This window comes from Pogonomyrmex barbatus, unplaced genomic scaffold, assembly GCF_055798465.1.
Source record: "Pogonomyrmex barbatus isolate J1 unplaced genomic scaffold, ASM5579846v1 scaffold6, whole genome shotgun sequence".
Classification (NCBI taxonomy): domain Eukaryota; kingdom Metazoa; phylum Arthropoda; class Insecta; order Hymenoptera; family Formicidae; genus Pogonomyrmex; species Pogonomyrmex barbatus.
This window is the reverse complement of record NW_028297160.1, coordinates 812,782-837,781: the sequence shown is the minus strand read 5'-3', so window position 1 is coordinate 837,781 and position 25,000 is coordinate 812,782. Positions and strand designations below refer to the sequence as shown.

At 37.2% G+C, this 25,000-nt stretch overlaps 1 protein-coding gene and 1 long non-coding RNA gene across 3 annotated transcripts in view; both read left to right on the top strand.

Moving 5' to 3' along the window:
• LOC148935053 (uncharacterized) overlaps positions 1-25,000 on the top strand; it is a 146,657-nt gene that overhangs the window by 113,157 nt on the left and 8,500 nt on the right. The gene's annotated exons all lie outside the window — the stretch shown is intronic.
• On the top strand, positions 10,055-18,062 carry LOC112552360 (uncharacterized). Its single transcript, XM_025217418.2, has 2 exons — positions 10,055-10,166; positions 15,801-18,062. The coding sequence occupies exons 1-2, from the start codon at positions 10,147-10,149 to the stop codon at positions 16,150-16,152; spliced, it is 372 nt and encodes a 123-aa protein (XP_025073203.2). The 5' UTR covers positions 10,055-10,146; the 3' UTR covers positions 16,153-18,062.

The following is a 25,000-nucleotide window of genomic DNA, read 5'->3' as shown; positions in this document are numbered from 1 at the left end:
TAACTGTCCATAGAAAGAATAGAACATGATGATTAGACGTACATAAAGATGTTTTCTTCATAAGAAGACGGACGCGAATTGATAAAAAAGGAAGTGTTCCAAAAGAAGAGATAGTTCTCTTGAAGGCTCTCTATCTCATGAAACATAAAATTTGGTTTCTCAACTAAATGGCTTGTGGATAAATACGATTCGATTCATCTTTATATACGAAACATAATCATGACTCTAAATAGTTACCAGTATGGAATCCAAAAACCATCATTTTGAAGCATTTGTTGCATTCGTCTTGATATGGAATTTATTAAATTTTGTGTATAATGTGGCTGCAGTAATAATTTATTCCATACTGGTTGTACGAGATTTCTTAATGCTTCTTTACTTCGCAGTTTAGCTATCTTTTCATCTGACTCCAAACATTTTCTATGATATTTAAATCGGGAAATTTTTCTTTAGCACCAGCTTAGCTATCTTTTCATCTGACTCCAAACATTTTCTATGATATTTAAATCGGGAGATTTTGGCTGCCAAGATATTAATTGAAAATTTCGATTTGTACGAACCATTTCGATTTTGTACGAAACCATTCTTGAACTAATCATGAAGAATGTACGGAACTATTTCAATTTTAACAATTGGATATTGTTCTTCGAAATATATAAGCCTTGTACTCGGTTTCAATACTTCCTCTAAAATTTCCACATATTCTTCAGCATTCATATGTGGTGATATTTCTATGATGTCTATTAAACCTGCGGATGTCATACTTGCCTAAAATCCTAACGAAAGTCTTTCACTGTTCAAAAGGGACCACGTATTTTGGGTTCAAATGTTCTCCATCAGGTCGCCACACTTTGTATTCGTCCATCTTCCGACGAAGAAAACACTTTCTCATCTACCCATATTACTATATTCCATTCTTCTTGTGGAATTTTTAAATGTTGTACTGCAAATTGAACTCGTTGATATCGATGTGCCTCTGTAAGTGCAATTTTTTTGCAGGTGTGTGTGAGTGAATTTTTGCAGCGTTTAATCGACGCTTTACTGTCCTCTCAGAAATTGAAAGATCAACATTCCGTAAAACTGTTGCAGCAACAGCAAAAGGATTCATATCAATAAACGAATAACGTTTTTCATCTTTTTGCAGTAATTTTTCTTGATGTCATATTATTTTTTTCTATAATCTTTTAATGCTTTCTCGCTGTCTTCTTCATATATTTTCGTATCCATAATGATACGGTCTTTTTGCTACAACCTACAGTTGCTACAACCTACAACTTACAATATTTGTTTTTTTCACTCCCAATAAATATAATCCGATAATTTTGCCTTTTTCACTTTCGGATAAATTAGCATAGACGTGCCTATGCATTTTTATTTGCTTTTATACTCCGTATATACTCTATTTTTTACTCCGTATTTTATCGCCATATATGAATTGATGTTCATATATTTGCACTTCTCTGTTTTGAATTAATGTAGGTTTCTTAATACAAAAGTGCATTTATTTAAAATGAAATGCAAATATATATATATATATATATATATATATATATATATATACATACATAAGAAATATACATAACATACATACATAAGAAATATACATAACATACATACATAAGAATTATGTATGTATGTATGTAATAAATTTCATCACATCATTTTCAATGTTTCTAATACTTTCAATATTTTTTAAATTAAATTAATATAATGTAATAAATGAATATAAATGTATTAATATAATTTTATTAAATTAAATATTAATATATTTATAAGCGTAAATGTAGATATTTACACTTTGATTACATTTAATGTCAGATATTTACACTTTGAAAAGTATAAATATATATGTAGACACACGCGCGCGCGCGCGCGCCCACACACACACACACACACACACACACACACACACACACACACACAATTCTCTTGAAATTAATAATAAGAAAATATATAAAATAGTTATGATTTAAATGTTTATAATATTTTTAATATCCATGTCCAAAAACAAAATAAACGCGTATGTGTGAACACATAATTACCAACATTTCGAATTTTGTTACCATATATTTCAATCTTATTAAAAAAATATATTATTTGCGCTTTATTCATGTTTATTTTAAGTATTTCATTTGCTAATGTTTATTTCAAATTGTTTCATTTTTATATTCTGTTGCCTTTAAGTCATATATACATGTACTACTTAATTTGTGTACTACTTAATTTCGTTACGTTCTATTTTATTACATATAATAAAAGTAAACAAAAATACAATACATTCTTTATAATGCATCTCAATTAATTTTCTTTAAGTATGAACTCCCTTCTCTCATCTTTCAAGTACTTCTTTATAAACATAATTTTTTTTACTTAATTAAGTAGATCATTTCTTAAATAAACATTATCATTTCTTAAATAAACTTTTAACAAATCCCAAGAATGTATTTGTGATAATGCAACATACAATTGTCTATGACTAAAAATATTTTTACGAAGATCTACTAATTTTTTCGAAAATTTGTGATTTCTTCCTTGTGATTTATTAATAGTCATAGCAAATGCTAATTTTATTGGAAACTGTCTTCTTTTGAAAGTAAATGGATATATATTTTTACAATACAAAGCGATACGATTAAGAAAAACAATTTCTCCAGTTTTATTACCTGTCAACATTTCACATCGTAATAAATTATCGTAATAAATTATTATTCGTATAAATTATTATTAAATTTAAAATTAACAATCTGCTACTATTACAAACCTTCACTGATATTATGATTTCTAATAAGTATAACAACAGCATACCTTTTCAAATGTAATTCATGTGGTGTAAGACACGTTGGGTTTAAAGAGTTAAGATATTCTATCATAATTATTTCATGTATTTCCTCGTCTTAGTCTTTTCAAGAGTATCTACACTTGTATAAATTTTCTTTGTTGTTTCATTCAACAAATTTACTCGTTTTTTTTTCGTTTATTTCGTCAACATCGATATTTTTTGCAAATAATATAACGTAATTAATAATAACTTTATATCTTTTATGTATTATAATATCTCCATATATTTCTTTATCATATCTGAATTAATACTTGCAATACTTTTTTTGGAATTTGAACATTATTTGATTAATCATTTAAAGTATCTAATCGTTACCTAAATTTAATAAAAATTGAAAAGAGGCACAGATAATTTAAAAACTTTATGTACAGTTCTCCCATTTTTTAGAAGTAATGTCGCAGCAATGCCAGTAAATGCCATAGTACTTATTACTTTTCCTCTATTTTTAAGTAAATAATACAGAGTATAAGTAAAAGTTTTATCAGAACCATCTGGACCATCAATATAAAAATAAGTACTATTATTGTTAGTTACTGCTGCTATTAAGATAGTATCAACAATTTCTTTTTGTTTTATCGTTCATATTGTCGCATATCTATTGATATATCTTGTTGTATTTGTTCTTCATTATCTGTTTCTCGTTCCTCTGTTATTTGTTCCATTTCAGGAAAATTAGCAATATTTGATTCTTCTGTTTGAATCAAATTGATAATAAAATTATAAACTTTCTTTATTCCTTGGTTTTCGTAGGTCCATATCGTCTGTAATCTGCCGACATATTTCTTTTAAATTCATCCCATAACTTTTTCGGAACTGGTTGGCAATGAATTAAAATTCGTACAAACAAATTACGAAGTCGTCTTGACATCATCCAAACTTTTGTTTCATTCATTACATACCATTCTTCATCATTTTTTATAAGTCCTAATGCCAAATATGCGGCAGTAAAAGTTGGACATACTTCAACAGTTTTTACATTATCAACAGTTGTTAATTCTTGAAAATTTCTAGCTCCTTTAACAAAGTATAAGTAATAAAAGTATACGTAAATGAAATAATTCTATTTCAGACGGACTGACGGAATACGTACAACCAATACAATTAAAATATCTTTGATGTTTTTCCCAACGATTAATGGTTTTATCATTAATTTTAACTTTTTTAAATACATAATGAGATAGAATATCACTATATAAATATTTTTTCGCTTCTTCATCTGGAGTATTTAACTTTAAAACAATCTAACAACATTGTTACTTGTTCTACAGCAGATTTTATTACATCATTATTAATATTTTTATCAATTATTACACTATGTTCATTTGGCAAATGAACAGGTAAACGAAATATAGCATGACTCTTTTCTTGTAAAGGTTTGCTTAAAATGCACCAACATGCTTCTACGGGTCCAACATAATGAACTTCAATAAAATCTTGAATTTCATCATGAATTATTATTTTATCGATATTTTCTCGAATGATTACAGATGCAACATCGTGACCTTTATAAATATATTTGTACAAATATTTTACAGATTTTATACTTGAAATTATTTCAACATTCATACGACTGTTAAATAAAAGCAAAAGCGTTGGATTAAATGGACATATCGGTTATCAAAGATGTAGGTTTTTCATATAGTAATCCTAATAGTAATCATATAGTTATTTCTTCGACGACATTGCCATAATCATTGGATAACCATCTTCATTCATAGTCTCAGGTTGAAATGGTTTTGGAAAATGTTTCAAACATTTATTATTTATCAGACAATCTCCACATAATTCATGAATATGTTTTATTACAATATTGTGTAAATTTTCACTTTCATTAGGATCTAGAATTTCTGCTAAAATAAATTTATCAACTGTTTCAGGATTTGATATCTTACAGTTTTGTTTTAACGTAATCATATGTATGTGTGGTAATCCATGTTTTTGAAATTCTGTTATGTAAATGTATACGAGACTTCACCAAAAAATTTTTGTTTAACAATGACATCAATCAAATAATCCTTTTTATGTTAAATACACGAGTACAAATATCTGATCTGTCTGCAGGTTGTTGATTCGGAAGTAAATTTTTTTAAATTTCACGCCAATTTGGATTATAAGTCATAGTAATGAAGATATCTGGTTTTCCATATTTTCGCACTATAATCATTGCATCTTGATAATGTTGCAACATATTACGCGGCGAACCAACTCCAGTGAACAGAATATTTAATTCAACACATAAGATAAATTCAAGATATCTTTCAAGAGTTCTTTATATCTTAACAATGTTTCTTATCTTTCTTATATTTCTTATATTTCAAGAGTTCTTTATATCTTAACGATGTTTCTTTAAGAATTTCTTTAAGAAATTCTTAAAGATATCTTAAAGTTGTTTTATGCGTCGATTTTAGATATTCTGCTCATTGCATTGAGAACAAACGTCTGGAAAGTATGGAAGTATAATCATTTTTCCAATGTGAGCATCACTATTATTTGCAGCATTTGCCAAATAATTCATTAATTCTTGATAAGTTTCAGCTCGTAATTGTTTTTAATTTTGTTTACAATAATTAATTTGATCTTTTTCAATTTTAATAATTATAATTATCTGCCAGCCATTGCTGAAATAATCGCCTTCCCATAATAAAAATATTAAAATTATCACGTACAGCTATTCGATATTTTATATATGCAGTTCTACTTATTTGTTTATTACTATTTACATTGTAAATTATTATGCCAACCTCGATGAATTACCGTATGGGTAATACAATGGATAAATCCATGGTTCTACATTTGGATCCATCATATTGACCTGTTGTAATGTTTTATTATTTTTATTATAAATTGTCACATAAGTTTCCGGAATTTCACCGTCTGCCGTAGTGGAAAAAACAGCTGCTACTTCATTCACTCTTTATATGTTATATCGACTGCGATCAATGCCCCTTTTCGTTAAAAAAAACTTAACTATAATTCACGTATATTATGATTTTCAGTTAATTGCTGTTGCATTTAAATTTCTTCATTTATTTATATGATATACATTATTTAAAGAATTTTTTGTATTCTTTTTTGTTCTGCACATTAAAAAAATATATTACATCATAAAGTTTAATTTAATTCATTATTATTTAATTTTATATTGTGTTACAGGCTAAAAAACTTTAAATAAATATAATTGAATTTTATATTATTATGATAAATAACACAAATATGTAACGTTAAGTTTATGTATAACATATACAACATTAAATTTATATTACATTCAATTATTATTCATATAAAACATTAAATTATTTATACAATTAATTACTTATTTATATATAATTATTATTTATATATAAAAATAATAAATTTATACATAATATGAACATTTATTCTTAATGTAATATATGGTATATATTACATATCCCGGAATATGACTCCATTGGAGGTCCACATAACCTCCATAGTCTTCATGCGACATTTGTCTCCATAAGTGTCGGTCCACAATAGATGATTTAAGCTTTAAGAAGTAAGAAATTGACCAATTATAATCGAATATGAAAAGAATAATCGACTATGATTGGTCAATTTCTTACGACTTAAAGATTAAATACTTATTGTGGACCGACACTAATGGAAGTCAGATGGACCTCTAAGTGTCGGTCCACAATAGGTGATTTAAGCTTTAAGAAGTAAGAAATTGACCAATTATAATCGAATATAAAAAGAATACTCGACTATGATTAGTCAATTTCTTACGGCTTAAAGATTAAATACTTATTGTGGACCGACACTAATAGAGATCCATGTTACTTCCATGATGGAGCTCTAATGGAGGTCTATTAGACCTCCATTAGATGTCCATGTAGACGTCTCATGGAGATTGTATTGATGAACGGATGTTTTATGAAACTTTCATGGATCATATATAGAGCTTAATTAGAGGTTTTAGACCCTTTGTAAATAATAAGTTTATGATAAAAAATAAGAATATATACTTATAAATAAATTAAAAATTTATTTATAAATATATATTCTTAATTTTAGCTAATGCATATGTCTTATTTAATTGTGTATAAATGATTATACCAAATATAAAAAATGTATTTCGAACAAATATCTTATGTATTTAATACGATCAACAAATATATAAACGGACAAATAAAATATATAAATTTATAAACATTTCTCACATAAAACATGACAATAAAAATTCATATAACATGTAACCTTCACAACTTTATATATATAATTAAATTATCTAGAATTGCATATGTAAGGATATTGATGTTGAAACTATTTAAAGCATATGACAATGTGATAACATTTATTAATTGGAGATCTGTTATATTTTTATATAAAAATCGCAAGTTTAATTTATAACATTGTTGCGACTGAACGGCGATCCGCTCATTGTTGCTCCGGAAAAATCAATACTTCGAAAATCAATATTTTGAAAGAGAGGATCGTTCCTTAACGACGTGTCATTTGATGTTTGGATTACGCATTGTGTTGTTGTGATTGTGATTTGTTATTTCGCGGATTACGGTGGCCGACGTGTGTCCGCGACGAACCATTTGTACATTTGCATAATAAAGTTCCATTCTTTTTAGTGAAGTATGGTTATTCGCGCGCAGCTCTTCCGTTTATCGCGAAACGTCATTGAGACTGCCGTTAGCGCGACATTTTGGAGTCTCGTTCTGGATAAAAACAGTTCTTCGGATCGTTCGTTGTTGTAATGGCGGAGAGTCGGGTGCTGGTGGGCAATGAAAGTGTGGCAGAACAGCGTGCGGAATCTTTAAATTCTGAAAGTGCAACGGGGAGATGGATGGCTACGGCAAGGAAGAGGACTTGTGCGGAAAATAGTAATTTTTCTTATTTTAACGGAAAAACTGATTTTAACGGAAAAACTGATTAAAGAACAGAATAAAACATTTGGGAATCGTAAGATGAGGGTTTCAAGCAGGAAACCTGAAAATTTTACAGAGAAGAGAAAATTTCCTCGTAAAGTAGAAGAATGTTGGTAATGCAGGAAGCGAGAACACTTTCGTTTGGAGTGATCCATCCTTTACAGACACAAAAGGGAAGCGTATGAAAGAACGTACTTTCAACGTACGTATAAAAGAACATCAACGTGATGTCAGATTAAAACACGTCGCACAGTCAGCATAGAACATAGCATTGAAACAGGACATCAAATATTTGATAAAACAACAACAATAGCTACGATTACCTTGTATTTCCCAAGGAAGTACAGAGAGGCTATAGAGATTCAGAAACATCACGACAACCTAAATAGATATAATAGTTACAATATAAGTGACATATAGAAAATCATTTTCCCGATTGATCGAAAGTGACTCCCCCTCCCCCCTCTCTCTCCATCATAGCTTTAGCCAATCTTTATCTTCTCTCCTTCACTTCTACCCCCTCCTCTCATACAGCATATACGAGGGTAGTCTGAAAAGTTTTGAGCCTTAACATGAAGATGACATTACTCATCAAAACCATTCTGGTATTACAATAGTATATGCTTTGAAAGACTTTTATGAAAATTTCAGCCCTTTTGGACGCTCAGTCGTTTTGTGTCAGTCGATGTGTTTTTATAAAAATGGAAAAAATTGAATATTGTGCCGTGATTAAATTCTTTGAAAGGCAATACGCCTGCGCAAATTAAAATCGAGTTGGACGCTGTTTACGGGGACTCTGCCCCATCATTTGCCACCGTAAAAAGATGGGCAGCTGAATTTAAACGTGGTCGTACCAGCTTGGCTGATGATGAGCGTTCAGAACGGCCAAAAACTGCGACCACCACTGATAACATCGAAAATGTTCACCAAATGATACTGGACCGACCGTCGAATCAAGGTTAGAGAGATAGCAGAGGCTATGGGCATATCGAAAGAACGCGTTTGTCATATATTGACTGAAGAATTGGATATGCGCCAGTTATCCGCGCGTTGGGTGCCGCACTTACTCACTTTGGATCAAAAACGAATTCGAATGAACATTTCCAAGGCCCTGTTGGAGCGGTTCAAGCGAAAGGAGTCAGATTTTTTGTGTCGATTCATAACTGTAGATGAAACTTGGATCCACCACTACACTCCAGAGACAAAAGAACAATCAAAACAGTGGACTGCAAAAGGTGCAGTGAACCTGCTCCGAAAAAGGTAAAGACGGTTCCATCAGCTAGGAAGGCGACTGTTTTTTGGGATAGTCACGGAATTGTGTGTATCGACTATCTTGAAAAAGGTAAAACAATAATGAGAGTGTATTACGCATCATTACTTGATAAGCTGAAGGCAGAAATTGCAAAAAAACGGCCGCATTTGAAAAAGAAGAAAGTGCTGTTCCATCAAGACAACGCACCTGCTCACACTTCGGCGGTCGTCATGGCCAAAATTCACGAACTGCACTGAATTGGTTGACCACCCACCGTATTCATCAGATCTGGTCCCCAGCGACTTTTTCCTGTTTCCTAAGCTTAAAGTTTCGCTTGGAGGACAGAGATTTTCATCGAACGAGGAGGTCATCACATACGTAAACGCCTATTTTGCGGAGCAAGACGCCAACTACTGTTTGGAGGGGTTAAAGAGGTTAGAGTATCGATGGGAAAAATGTATCGACTTAAAAGGAAATTATGTTGAAAAATAAAACTATTGTAGCGAGCGCCGAGAACGCAATCACGCCCACCGCTGACAAAGCGGATTGCGGCAAGCGATACTTTACCCGACGAATTATTATTTTATCAAGCGATAGCGATTACCAACGCTACCGTGCTAATCGCGCATTTGTGTAACCGCACCACGTGAAGCAACTGCTAACCGGGTTGCGCGGCCCTTACGCGGAAAGCCGCCGCGCGACCCAGAAATATACCGCGAACGCTGACGAACATTTTGATGACACGGCAAGGACCGACCGCCTGGAACAGGATAAAAACGGAAGACCGATACTAGGAGAGGACTGGTCAAGATCCGCCGTGCCTTCACGTCTGTCGCGGTCCGAATTAAAAAGGACAACCTGTATCAATTTTTAATAAAGTTTATTTAGTATCGAACAAAGTGGTGAGCGTCTCTTTCCCGCCGACTCCTTGATCGATTCCCGAAATGACCTGCACAACATTTCTGGTGGCAGCGGTGGGATCGTTTCGCAGCAACACCCAGTTATCTGGAAGGAACAAACGATCGGAATTCAAGGAAAAGGCCGGAAAAAAAGTCGACATCCCTGCGGCGAGAAAGAGCCGGTAGGGCTACAACGCCGAGCATATCAGTGACACCGGAGAAGCAGCGACCTACCGCAACAGCCAGCGCTATGCCACAAACATGCGAATTGCGAGCGTAATGTAAGTCATAGAAAATTAAGGCGAGCGCATTAGATAGCGAGAGAAGCGTATAGGTAGATGTCGAACGTAGGAGTTAACCAAACTCCCGCCCAAAGAAACACGTCGTGGCTACATAGCGCGTCAGCCAGCCGAGCGCTCAGCCCGAGCCCTCCGAGCCTCGAGCAGACGGAAAATTCACGCGATCTGCGCGATAATGTACGCCGCGATTTAAGTAATTATTATTCCGACGATAGTCTGACGAGTCAACCGGAATTACATCCGAACATTGTAATTGAACGCATGTTTTCGCTTAGCGACATAGATAATAGCTTACTACCGAGTAGTGAGAGACGCAACGACGCTCTATTACAACCAACAGACGCGAGATCTGACCGTAGCGACGGCACGAACGCAAGTAAGCCCTAGCCGCGGAGGATTCTCATTGACATCTTACGATAGTAGCGTGTTCGATCCAACCGAATTTTACACCGCCTCACGAAACATAAATCCAGCGGAAATGGCAAATCAACCCTCGAGCACACCGTTAAAACCGATCGCGGAAGAACAACAAGCAGTAAACAGAGAATTGGATGACGAAGTAAAAAGGATGAGAGCCACTTTAAGCCAGGCACACTGGAAATCTGACCCGGCGGAAGCTTCGCACGACGCGCGAGATGCAATGTTGGTCGAGTTGATAGAAGGCATGCGAGCACTACAGGGCCGCATAAGCCAACTAGAAGTCGTTAATTACGATCGGAGTGCAGAAAATGACGAACCGATAGAAATGACATACGGGCGTACACGGGACGATGTCAGAAATTCGCGAGACTGCACATTTATGAAACTAAAAGAAGCCCGTGATATGATTCCGGAGATGGACGGATCATCGCGGAATCAAGTTCAAAAATTTTTAAACGCAAGCACGTACGCGATGAGCGAAATAAATCCTGCCGACGAAAAATCATTATTAAAAGCGATCTTGTGTACGAAACTAACAGGGAAAGCCATGTACGATTTTCAAACAAAGGATATACGCATGTTCATGCAACTGAAGCGCGAGATCGAGATGTGTTATTTGGCAAAGCGTAGCACTACGCACATTCAGCGAGAGTTTAATATAACCCGCCAAAAATCCGGGGAAAGCGCGCGAGAATACAGACTCCGCGTTGACAAACTAGCAATGGAACTCTTATCAATCTATGGTAGAAGGACACGACCACACCGCGGAACAACGAAAGGCAATCCTAGATACGATATAGGAATTAGCCCTAGAAAATTTCCAACTAGGATTACGTGACGAGATACAAACAATAGTACGATCCAGAAATTATACGAATTTAACAGCTGCGATGCTAGGCGCGACAGCCGAGGAAAAATTAAAAGGTAGCCAACCTACAAAAATGTACAATAACGAGAAAGCAAGAAGCAACCAAGAACAGTATAGAAACCGCAATCAAAAATTGGAGTGTCACAAATGCGGTAGGCTAGGACATTTGGCGCGCGACTGTCGTTCAAGCCGATACACAAACAAATATCCGCTACCGCGAGCCGAACGACCGGCGAACGTAAATAATATCGAGAAATACTGCTTGTACTGCAAAAGGCAGGCCATAAGCGCGACGAATGCTGGTCACTGAACGGCCGCCCGAGAAACGGCAGCCGAGACGCACGAGACAGGATAATGAAAAAGGGCGACAAATAAATACCGCTGTAATAATGAGAAAGAATAAGCAGCAAAGGGGGAGCGATGACCTATCGTTCATCAGCAGTGGCGATGACGAAGAAGAAGAGAAACCGAGAACAAAGATAACGCGAACCGTACGCGAGCATCAAGTGACACAGGTGAATATGCCTCACACAAACGCCGTGTTAGACTTGATTACCCTGCCGATGCGAGAGACAAAAAAGGGAAAAACAAGTTTCCTCCTCGATACAGGCGCCACTTTGACATTAATAAAAGTAGGGAATCTAAAGGGAAACACACTAATGCGCGGAGAGCGTTTAGCCCTAACCGGAGTTACGGGTCACAAGATACACACACTCGGAAAGATAAGAGCAACGATAACGCTAGGAGACCGAAAGATACGGCACGGTATGTATGTGGTAAGAGATGACTTTTCAATAAATTATGAGAGGATACTGGGACTAGATTTTTTGAATAAACAGCAAGCGAAATGCGATCACGGGAAAAAACAAGTCCGTATTGGCAACACAACTTTCAAACTCTACCCGTACAAGAAAAGCATGCTAACGCCTCGCAGTGAAACTATAATTCAGGCGGTAACTGATCAGAATAGCATTGCAATAGTAAATGCAGTCGAAACCAAACCCGGAGTTTTCATAGGAAATTGTTTGGTCATACCAGAAGAAAACGTATGTCCAATAAGTGTGATAAATACCACGGGAGAATCCGTGGAGATAACAACGCCGCTAGTCACGGTGAACGAGATAAAGACAAAAGACGCCGCACACATGTATACTATGGAGGTGTCAAGTAATGAAACGAGCAACGAGATCAAATCCCCATTCAAGCTCGTAAAGAAAAATTGCACAGACAAATGCGAACCGAACATTTAAATAAAGAGGAAAAGAAAACCTTGCACCAGATTTGCGAAGATTTCCGTGATATCTTCCACCACGACCGCCTATCGTACACTAACTCAGTAGCACATGAAATAAATACGCGAGCAGATAGTGCGCCGGTGAATGTCCGACCATATAGATTACCGGAGAAGCACAAGGCAGAAGGAAATAAACAGATAGCGAAAATGCTGGACGACGAGATATCCGTCCCAGCACGAGTCAGTGGAACGCACCCTTACTAGTAGTACCAAAGAAATTAGACGCATCTGGAGAGCGAAAACTACGAATAGTTGTGGATTTTCGGAAGTTGAATGACTTAACAATTGGCGATTCTTTCCCGCTCCCGAATATCACTGACACACTAGACTAACTAGGAAACGTGAAATACTTTACAACATTGGATTCAGCATCGGGATACCATTAAATCCCCATGCATGAGGAACACAAACAAACAACAGCATTTTCCACACCTTACGGGCATTACGAATTTAATAGAATGCCTTTTGGATTAAAAAATGCGCCTGCAACATTCCAGAGACTTATGAATTCCATACTAACCGGATTACAAGGCCTCAAATGCTTAGTCTATCTAGATGACATCGTAATGTATGGACCAAATTTGAAAGAGCATAACAAAAGACTAATTGAAGTATTCAAAAAACTAAGAGATTACAATCTGAAACTACAACCGAATAAATGTGAGTTTTTAAGAAAGGAGGTGACATACTTAGGACACATTATCTCCGAAAACGATATAATACCGGATCCTGCGAAAATAACGGCCGTAGCAAACTTTCCAATACCAAAACGGGTAAAAGATGTACAATCCTTCATAGGATTAGCCGGTTATTATAAAAGATTCATCGAGAATTTTTCGAGGATAGCGAAATCACTGACAAAACTAACAAAAAAGGATGAGAAATTCACTTGGACAGCAGAACAACAGAACGCATTCGAAACATTAAAAGAAAAATTAACAACCACACCAGTTCTAGCTTACCCGGACTTCACTAAACAATTTATAGTAACGACAGACGCATTTGGATACGCCATCGGAGCAGTATTGTCGCAAGGGCCAGTAGGCCAAGACCGACCAATTGCATACGCAAGCAGAATTCTGAATAAAGCGGAACAAAACTATAATACAACAGAGAAAGAATTGCTAGCCATAGTATGGGCCGTTAAACACTTTCGACTGTACCTCTATGGAACAAAATTTCAAATAATTACAGACCACAAGCCATTGATCTGGCTATTTAGTATAACAGACCCTGGTTCAAGATTAATCAGATGGAGGCTCAAATTAGAAGAGTACGACTATGAGGTGATACACAAGGCCGGTAAAGGCAATACAAATGCGCTCAACAGAAACTCGATCGCGCCTGACACACAGATAAACAGCATCGAGCGCGACAAGGAAGAACGCGAATATAACAAAGAAGACAAGGAGCAAATAATGTACGAAATATCGAATATCATAATGCCCCCCTCGGAGGACATAAAGGCGTAACACGTACCGTAAATCGAATACGACTAATGCACAACTGGCACGGACTAATACGAGATGTGGAAGAATACATCGCCAAATGTGAATATTGCCAGAAAAACAAACTAAGCAAGAAAACCAAAATGCCTCTAGTATTGACTGACACGGCAGAAAGACCGTTTCAAAAATGCGCCCTGGACATCGTAGGACCACTCACGGTCACCATGAAAAGAAATAAATACCTACTAACATTTCAAGACGACTTAACAAAATTTAGTAAAGCAATATCGATACCAGACCAGGAAGCAAACACGATTGCCAAAGAGTTCACTACAAAAATAATATGCGAATTCGGAATACTGGAGACAGATCAAGGAACGAACTTCGTCAGTGAAATGTTCAGGGATGTATGCACCCTCCTAAAAATAACGAAAATTCAAACAATCACGTACCATCCTGAAAGCAACGGAGCCCTGGAGAAATCGCACAGGACTCTGATCGAATACTTAAGGCACTATATAAACGAGGCTCAAATCAACTGGGATGAGTGGATACAATACGCGATGTTCATGTACAATACGACACCGCATACAGCAACGGGCTATACACCGTTCGAATTGATGTACGGGCACCGAATAACATTATCTACGGTCCTGGCAGCGCCACCGAAACCATATTATACATACGATAACTATGCGCAAGAACTAAAGCATAAGAGAATGACTCAGAGCCACACAAAAAGTAGCAAAAGAACATATTCGCGAAGCAAAACAGAAGGCAAAAAACTATGCTAATAAAAATACGAATACTAAAACCTTCAGAGTAGGAGATAAGGTCCTCCTGCATGACGAAGCAGTGCGCAGAGGACGATCGAAGAAATTGGAAGCACCATAGATAGGTCCATATCAAATAATCGAGAAAATCTTTGATGTTAATTACAAAATTAAACAGAAACGAAAAATTACGACGGTGCACGCGAACCGACTCAAACTATTCATTGAAGACTAGCAAACAACGCATACGAATAATTACCCGCGAAAAGCAAAAAAAAAAGCAAAAGCAGTAAAATAAAGACATTAATAATAAAGACAGCATAAATTAGAGTTAGTAAAAAGAAAAAATACAGGACTCACAGTCACGCAGGACGGCGACGAACCGTTGCCCGGTGGCAACGCAAACTTGCACCCGCAAAAAGTCGCGGGGATAGAGCCCCTCGCAGACGGGCGGAGGGGGCGCAGGAGATCTCTCGACACAGATTGCTCGTGGAGCACGGGGACGATACTCCCCCGTCCAGACGATCGTGGACGGCCACCTGGACAACATCCTCAGCGCCACACGTTGGGCCGCCAAGCGGTATGATCGCCGCACGCACTCGCCACACATAATGGGAATATGCTCTCGACTACACCTAGTGCATTGCATAATGGAAAACCCAAAGAACAAACTAAAAACCTTCCACGACGCGCAACAGACCGCGGTCGACGGCAAACTGAACAAAATAATTTATAATATTAAACGTATCACACAAAAAATGCACGACTAGGATTCACGGAAAAGTAACCTGAACCTGAACCCTAAACTTGCAGGATGCTCCTTATGTGCAGAAGAGCAGTACAAGCGACACCTGATTCTCAGCATGCTATTGACTGGGAATTGTTCTCGCACCAGCCAGGAATCTACTACGAGGAAATCAGTCAACTGAGACAGGCTGAATCGGCATGGAAATTAGTGATAAAACTGAGCGCAAAAGAATTAAAGATCAGACATCAGCAATTGCAAGACTATATGGAGGAAACCGCAATACAGTGCCGAAAAGTAATAGGCAACGCTCAATTAGGTTGCCGAAACATTATGAGGATAATAGAAAAAGGAAATACCAAACTGATCACGCTGTTAACACAAGTAGAAACGCTATACAAAACGACTGACAAACGATGAGGACTGCTAGATGCGGTCGGGTCGGTCAGCAAAATATTATTCGGAACGATGGACGCCGACGATTAGAAATTAATAGACGAGCAACTGCAAACGTTACGAACAAACGGCAAGGTACTGCAGCACGCAGTAGCAAATCAAATAAGAGTAATCAACGCCACAATAGCGCACTTGGACGAATTAGAAAATACTCGAAACTATAACAAAAATCTGATAATGAGTGCGACAAAACGACTAGAACAACGGTTGACCGAGTCCACACTACAGGCAGACGTAGACGAACACTTACTAATCCTGACAATGATAATGAATGATTTAACGAAGGACACGGAAAATGTAATAGACTACCTGACATACGGGAAAAACGGAATGATATCGACACGACTATTACTTATCAAACACATAATAACAGCCCTCAAAGAAGCGGCTACACAATTAACCATGGGATTACACTTTCCTTTTAAAATCCAGATTGAGCACTGGCAGACAATACACACATACATTACTTTTAGCGCGTATTCAGATGGTCCATACATATACACAATCTTGCGATTTCCGGTAGTAGCATACCCTACATTTAAACTAGTTAAAGCAATACCGTTACCGGTACACGATCATGCGAATGTATTCGCCTACGTAAAAATAAACCATCCTTTGTTAGCTATAGATAAAGAGAATCACCACTACAAATTACTAGAGGAAGTAGAGTTAGAACGCTGCATACGAGAAACAAACACATACACATGCGAACAGAACTTCGCGATATATTATGCGGAAACAACAGCATCATGCGAGGTGCAAATATACACATACACCAGGACAGCTCAATTACTGCATACGATTATATTACAGTTACGCGACAACATATATAAACTAGCCAGTAAGATCACCTTCCATCGAGGGATGTCGCGAGCGCCGAGAACGCAATCATGCCCACCGCTGACAAAGCGGATTGCGGCAAGCGATACTTTAAAAAAGAATCATATGATATGTAACACACCGTGGATAGCATTGACGGAGGAGCAAGTGGCTTTACTCCACGACACATAAGGAAATTAACATTAAGTGCGAAAAGCAAATAGAAGAGAAAATTATATTAGAAGAAACCAGAAAAATAAAACTAAAAGATAATTGCAAATTAATCACACCAAACGTAATATTAAAAGCGCGAAAAATTGAGGGAATAAAATATATCCAAAATCTCTCCGAGTACAATATAACATTAGAAATAAAAAATAAAGACACAAATAAGAATAAGCTAGCGAAAACTGACACGTTATGACAAATAATTAAGAACTCTCCCTCCCAAGATTTAACCAAGTTAAGCGTAAGTCTAGAAGAAATAAGAGAAACTTTAGAAGATAGCGATTATAACTTACTCAAAAGTAAATACACTGTATACTCTATGGGAACAGGCACCTGCGTAGTAATAATAACTATAATAGGATTAATAACATGGCGCACAAACAAAAACAAAAATAAAAAGCAAAAGAAAAGCGAGATGACCGCACAGAGGCGCCGCGACGATGCTATGTTATATTAGTCATAAGCATCGGATTGCGGCAAGCGATACTTTACCCGACGAATTATTATTTTATCAAGCGATAGCGATTATCAATGCTACCGTGCTAATCGCGCATTTATTGTGTAACCGCACCACGTGAAGCAACTGCTAACCGGGTTGTGCGGCCCTTACGCGGAAAGCCGCCGCGCGACCCAGAAATATACCGCGAACGCTGACGAACATTTTGATGACACGGCAAGGACCGGCCGCCTGGAACAGGATAAAAACGGGAGACCGATACTAGGAGAGGACTGGTCGAGATCCGCCGTGCCGTCACGTCTGTCGCGGTCCGAATTAAAAAGGACAACCTGTATCAATTTTTAATAAAGTTTATTTAGTATCGAACAAAGTGGTGAGCGCCTCTTTCCCGCCGACTCCTTGATCGATCCCCGAAACGACCTGCACAACACTATATTTGACCGAAAAAATACTTGTTTCTATGTTAGGCTCAAAACTTTTCAGACTACCCTCATAGATGACGTAGTTGTATTTGGAAAAACTTTTGAGGAAATGAAAGAAAATTTGAGAGAGGTTCTTCTTAGATTTCGTGTTGCAAATCTTAATGTTAACCCAAATAAGTGTAATTTATTTAGTAGATAGGTGAAATATCTGGGACATATTGTTTCTTCAGCAGAGATCGCAACAGATCCTGAGAAAACTAGCAGTTACAGAATGGCCGGTACCTCAAAATAAGAAGCAGGGCCAAAGTTTCTTTGAGTTCTGCTTTTATTATCGGAAATTTGTTAAAAGTTTTTCCTCTATTGCAAGACCTTTGTTTAAATTAACTGAAACTCAGACTATCCTGATACGGCTCAGTCCAGATATATAAATATATAAATATATATAAATATATCTGGATTGAACAGTGTTAGGAAGCATTTCTTAAGTTAAAGCAAGCATCGACCGCGCCTCTTCTTTCTTTTCTGAAAGGGGAAGGGAAGATGATTTTGGATACTGATGCTTCAGGTTTTGAAATAGGGGCGGTATTCTCTCAAGTTCAAGATGACAATGAAAGAATCGTTGCTTATTATAGTCGAGTTTTGAGTAAATCTGAATGAAATTATTGTATCATGAGGAGGAAGTTATTAGCTTTAGTTGAATCGATAAAATATTTTTTCATCATTATCTATACGGACGAAGTTTTTCTATCCGTACTGATCACGCTTCGTTAAGATAATTGATATCCTTCCCAAAGATTTGGAAGGAGAGTTAGCTCGCTGGATGGAATTACAGCAACGATTTTGATGTCGCAGCTAGAGAATGTCTTCAAAAATTTATTGGCATCAATGGGATGCTTGAGAGATTCAGAACGGTGTTCTTCATAAGAGATGGGAGGCTCCAAGCTTGAAATCTAGTTTTCTTCAGTTAGTCCTGCGTAATAAAGTGAAACAAATCTTGGAGAAGGTTCATGATATTCCTTCAGGTGGGCATTTCGGAGTCTTTAAAGAAAACTTTAGAAAAGATACGGAAGCGTTTTTCATTAAGTCACTTGTAAAAAAAATGTAGAAAATTGGTATAGAACCTGTAAGATTTGTTTAGCGAAGAAAGACTTTTCTGATAAAGGAAAATCTCCTTTGTAAATTTTTAATTCGGGGGCTCCTTTTGAAAGGATTCAAATGGATATTCTCGGCCCGTTATTTGTTTCTTCTTTGGGAAATAAATATCTCTTTGTGATTGTTGACTGTTTCACCAAATGGATGGAGACCTTCCCTCTGAAGAATATGAGAGCTACGGTGGCGGAGGTCTTTGTTAATCAAATCGTTTCTGCGTATGGAGTCCCGCTAAAACTTCATACCGATCAGGGGAGGAATTTCGAGTCCCAGCTTTTTCAAGAGTGATGAGAATCCTGGGAATAAGGAAAACTAAGACAACCGCTCTTCATCCTCAGTTTGATGGATAGGTTGAGAAACAATATCAGACAATTTTTCAGTATTTATCGAAATATATTAATGAAAATCAAAGAAATTGGGATCGGATTTCCATGTTTCTTCTTGCTTATAGAACTTCTAAACATGAGGCTACCGGCGTAATCCCGAATTGTATTTTGGAAGAGACCTCATCTTACTTCTGGATTTACTTAGAGATACTCCTTCAAGTTATGGTTGTCCTGAGTCAACGGAAGAATGTGCTCGGAATTTACGGCAGAATTTAATGAAATTTATTAGAGAGTTAGAGAACAATTAGAATCAAGGTCTCTAAGAATTAAATGTTGATACGATCGAAGACATTTTGTTTTCGAGGAAGGGCAGAAGATTTGGCTATATCCTCGTTAAAAGAAGGGAAAATCTTTTAAGTTACAGAGCGATTGGGAGGGACCTTCCGAAATAATTAAGAAATTAAGTGTTGTTTTCTATATTTGTCATTCAGGAAGGCAAGGAGTAAAATTGTTCATGTGGATAGATTAGCTTCTTTTATGAGAGAGAGGAACTGTAGAGAAGTTAGGGAGTTTCGGAGCCCGGTTATTTAGAAAAATATGAGCTTAACTATAATAAAATCTTATTGTGTTTACTTTGCTAGGAAGTTACTGTTTTCTATTTTCTTTTTCTTTAAATTCTCGTCAAGTTTAAAGATGGGGAATCCTCTTGTTTCGCCCGAACATCTGGCTGAAGTAATTTTTTTTTAAGAAGTCTGCCTCCCGATTTTTTCAAGTCATGGTTTTCCCGTGGGGACTATGGGCGAATGTCGAAGCAGAGAATAGGACCATCATCTCTCTGGAGTACCGGTCGTGGGGATTCGAAAGAATACATGTATATATGTATATTGTAATATATATATATATATATATATATATATATATATATATATATAGTGTATCATTGTATTATTGACGTGTTATTCTAAACACGTTATTTGCGATAAATATCATCAAATGCCTCGGTAGTCGAAAGGATAAGATGCCCGCCCGGTAAGCAGGAGATCCAGATTCGATTCCTGGCAGAGGTGGTATTTTTTCGCAAAATAATTACGAGTTTTCACGACTGGTTCGTGGTCGGGCGTGACGCACACCCTCCTTTCTTATTTGGGCCGAAGCAGGGGCTCGGTGAGTTTTTTATAAGACGTTGGATCCACGACAAATACCCTCACCTTGCCCGAAGAAGTGAAGACACAAAAAAGAAGCGCACAAGAATGAATTCAAGAAAGAAGAAAGGACGGATTTCCGCGGCAAGCTCCTACAGAGCGGGAGATTGGCGCTCGGTAACCCGTAGCGGCAGCTCGGGGTAGAGCAGGAAGCCGTACGATACCCTGGAATCTCTGCCAAAGAAGAAGTTTCTTGAGTGGAGAAGATTCGTACAGTTGTCGAGACGACAACTAGAAGAGGAGGGGGACAGTATTGCGATCGAGCGGCGATCCGCTCGTCGTTGCCTCGGAAGAATCAATACTTCGAGAATCGATATTTTGAAAGAGAGGATCGTTCTTTAACGACGTCGTTTGATGTTCGGATTACGCATCGGATACTGTTGATGTTTCGCAGAACTACGGTGGCCGACGGACGTGTATCCGTAGCGAACCATTTGTATTCTTGCATAATAAAATTCCGTTCTTTTTAGTGAAGTGTGGTTATTTCGCACGCGGCTCTTCCGCTTATCGTGAAACGTCATCGAGACCATAAGCGCAACAATATTATTCAGTAGAGCAGTAGTAAATTTCGGCCGATCACTAGGTTAAGCATGCTCGAGTTGGTATGCTAAAAGGATGGGTGAACGATGGCTCTCAAAAAAATGTGCGACGTTACCGACATTGCAAGATAAAAAAGATTTCATTAGTTTCATTGCACGCTGCATATATATGCGCTTTGTGCCTTCGTAGAAATATTTTTGTTCAGCATTATAAAATTTATTTCATTAACTTTTTCTGATTATTTTATAACATTAATTAAATTTTATTTTGATAGTAGTATTTTGATTATAATGTAATATAAAAAAATATTTGATATGTTTAATATTCTGGATGTAACGGAGCATCCGAAAGATGTTCCGTTGCTAGCGCGTGCTAATGCGGTCCGCACCATCCCGAACACTCCCGACCCTGACCGACCGACATACGCGCGCCTGTGAGCTGTCACGCGTCGACGACGTGACAACTGTTTTACTTAACAAACGATTAACCAACTAAACGTTGACACATGGCACGGAGACGGGTATAAATACCCGACGAATTTTACGAACAAGACACAGTCCTATCCGCTCCTCCGACCTGTCCGTTACAAACAACACCGATCCGACCAGAACAGCGAGAGAAGATTCTCTCAAAGAACATCGAGTGTTCTCCGTATTCTTGTTCTATTCCTTCTCGAAAAAAATCAGAGTGTTCTCGGATTTTTCTCCCCACGACAATACCGAGCGTTCTCAGTATTGTCGCTCCATCTCATCCCGAAAGTTGGAGTGTTCTCGGACTTTCCCGCGACATCCGCCCCACGTGTCACAGCCAGCATCGACGGTTGCCTAGCAACACACGCGTCCGAATACACAACAACGCGCGGGCCCGGTTGCCTGGCAACGCGTTACCGATACGACCACCGTCATCCATCACATCAGCAATCGAATCGCGTTACGTGCAAAGCGACCGGCGAAAAAACGACAACGAGCAACCACCGAGCGCACGTCCTCACGTCCGCGCCGTAGAATAAACCGAGCGCGCAGGGACTTACCGTTATATAACTGTTAATAACTTTCTCATAAAGCCTCCAATGTGTTTATTAATCTTTCTCAAAATCGTATAAAACATCCATAATTGATCCTCCATGAGATATCTACATGGAGCTCTAATGAAGATTAAAACGGAACTATGGATCTCTAATAGGTCTAATGAAGGTTTCGTGGAAGTTCAATGGAGATTATAAACCTCCATGGTGAATCTCTAATGGACGTCCATTGGAGGTTTTTGTTCCGTATGGAATATATGTTATATAATATTTTTATTTAAAAAAAATATATTAGGTGTACAAAAAAGTTTGAGCTTTTTTTTGTAAAATTTAATTTTTATTCAAAAATAAACAAAAAAATATTAATCAGCGAAATATTCTCCGTTTGCATCAACGATCTTTTGCCATCTTTCGGGTAGCTTGCGAATTCTTTGACGATAGAAGCTCACCGACTTCGAAGCGATAAAGTCATCAATGCGTTTTCGTATCTCTTCAAATCTCACGAAATGTGTATCAACCAAATGATGCTGCAGCGACCGGAATAGGTAGTAATCGGAAGACGCCATGTCTGGGCTATACGCCGCGTGCGGGAGAAGTTCCTAGCTTAACGCAAAGATGTGATCGCTTTCGCAACATGTGGTCGAGCATTGTCATGAAGCAAGATCACTTTACGACGTCCTGGCCAGTAAATGGCCTCTTTTTTTCTAATGCATCGTTCAAATTGGTCATTGGTCATTGGTTGTTGTTGGTAGCGGTCTGCCGATTGTTTCACCCGGTTGTAACAACTCGTAATACAACATACCTTTCCAATCCCACCAGATACAGAGCAAAACTTTCTTGGCGTGGATATTAGGCTTTGGCATCAATGTTGAAGGTTGACCAGGGTCAACCCATGATTTTCTACGTTTAGGGTTATCATAAAGAATCCACTTTTCATCACCTGTAATGATTTTGTGCAGAAAATTTTTTTTCCGGAACTTTGAAAGCAAAGTGAGTGCAGTGTCACGCCGACGATTTTTGTTGTCTTCGGACAATTCATGCGGAACCCATCTGCCTTCCTTCTGAACCTTTCCCATCGTATGTAAACGTACGGAAATGGTTTGCTGCGTAACGCCAAGCTGTTCTGCAAGCTCCTTTTCAGTTTGCGCAGAGTTTATATCCAGCAGTGCTTGCAATTCGTCCGTTTCAATCTTTTGAGGGCATCCAGCACGCGGTTCATCTTCAAGACTGAAATCTTCTTGGCGAAATTTTTGATACCATCTTTTACATGTAGTATGACTTACAGCATTTTCTCCATATGCAGCACAAATCATTACAGTGGCTTCAGCAGCATTTTTCTTCAGATGAAGAAGTGGATGGAAAATCGAATATGCTCTTTTGTTATTGCTATCGTGAACACTACTGATTTTTGAGGTTATGTGCATCAAACGCCAAATCGTATGACATTTTAGAAGGCCAAATGTCAACGCTTTAAAACCGCAAAAGGGCGGGAAGATATAAAATTTAAATTGTTATTTCGGTTGTATGAAATCTAAAGCTCAGAACTTTTTTGTACACCTAATATATATTCTTAATTTTAGTTATTACATATGTCTTATTTAATTGTGTATAAATGATTATATCAAACATAAAACGTATTTCGAACAAGACAAATATCTTATGTATTTAATACAATCAACAAATATATAAACGAACAAATAAACAATACATAGATATAGGCCGAGTACATGTTAACTAAGAAACTACAACGCGAAACATGGCATTTCCTCGGCAAGCAGGATCTTGGTTGCTAAAGTCTTTTTAATATGAAATAAATTCAATTAATTACATTTACCAACTACGTGCCGCTTGATTTAGCAGACTTTCAACGTAGTGGCTCTATAATAATTCGATGATCAATATTATTGATATCGATTAAAATTCCCTTTTAATATCCCCTCCACCAGAAATATATATTGTGAAAAATATCACCTCAGCCAGGGATCTGAGATCGAACCTAGATCGCCTGCTTTCCGGGCAGGCATCTTATCCACTACTGAGGCTGGTAATGATAATATTTATCGCATATTCAGATAAGTCAAACGTTTTTTTTTCAGTCGATATGCGAATAAACAATACATAGATATAGATAACATGGCCATTTCCTCGGCAAGCAGAAAAAAGGGGATTACTTTTTTCTGCTTGCCGAGGAAATGGCCATGTTATCTATATCTATGTATTGTTTATTCGCATATCGACTGAAAAAAAAACGTTTGACTTATCTGAATATGCGATAAATATTATCATTACCAGCCTCAGTAGTGGATAAGATGCCTGCCCGGAAAGCAGGCGATCTAGGTTCGATCTCAGATCCCTGGCTGAGGTGATATTTTTCACAATATATATTTCTGGTGGAGGGGATATTAAAAGGGAATTTTAATCGATATCAATAATATTGATCATCGAATTATTATAGAGCCACTACATTGAAAGTCTGCTAAATCAAGCGGCACGTAGTTGGTAAATGTAATTAATTGAATTTATTTCATATTAAAAAGACTTTAGCAACCAAGATCCTGCTTGCCGAGGAAATGCCATGTTTCGCGTTGTAGTTTCTTAGTTAACATGTACTCGGCCTATATCTATGTATTGTTTATTTGTTCGTT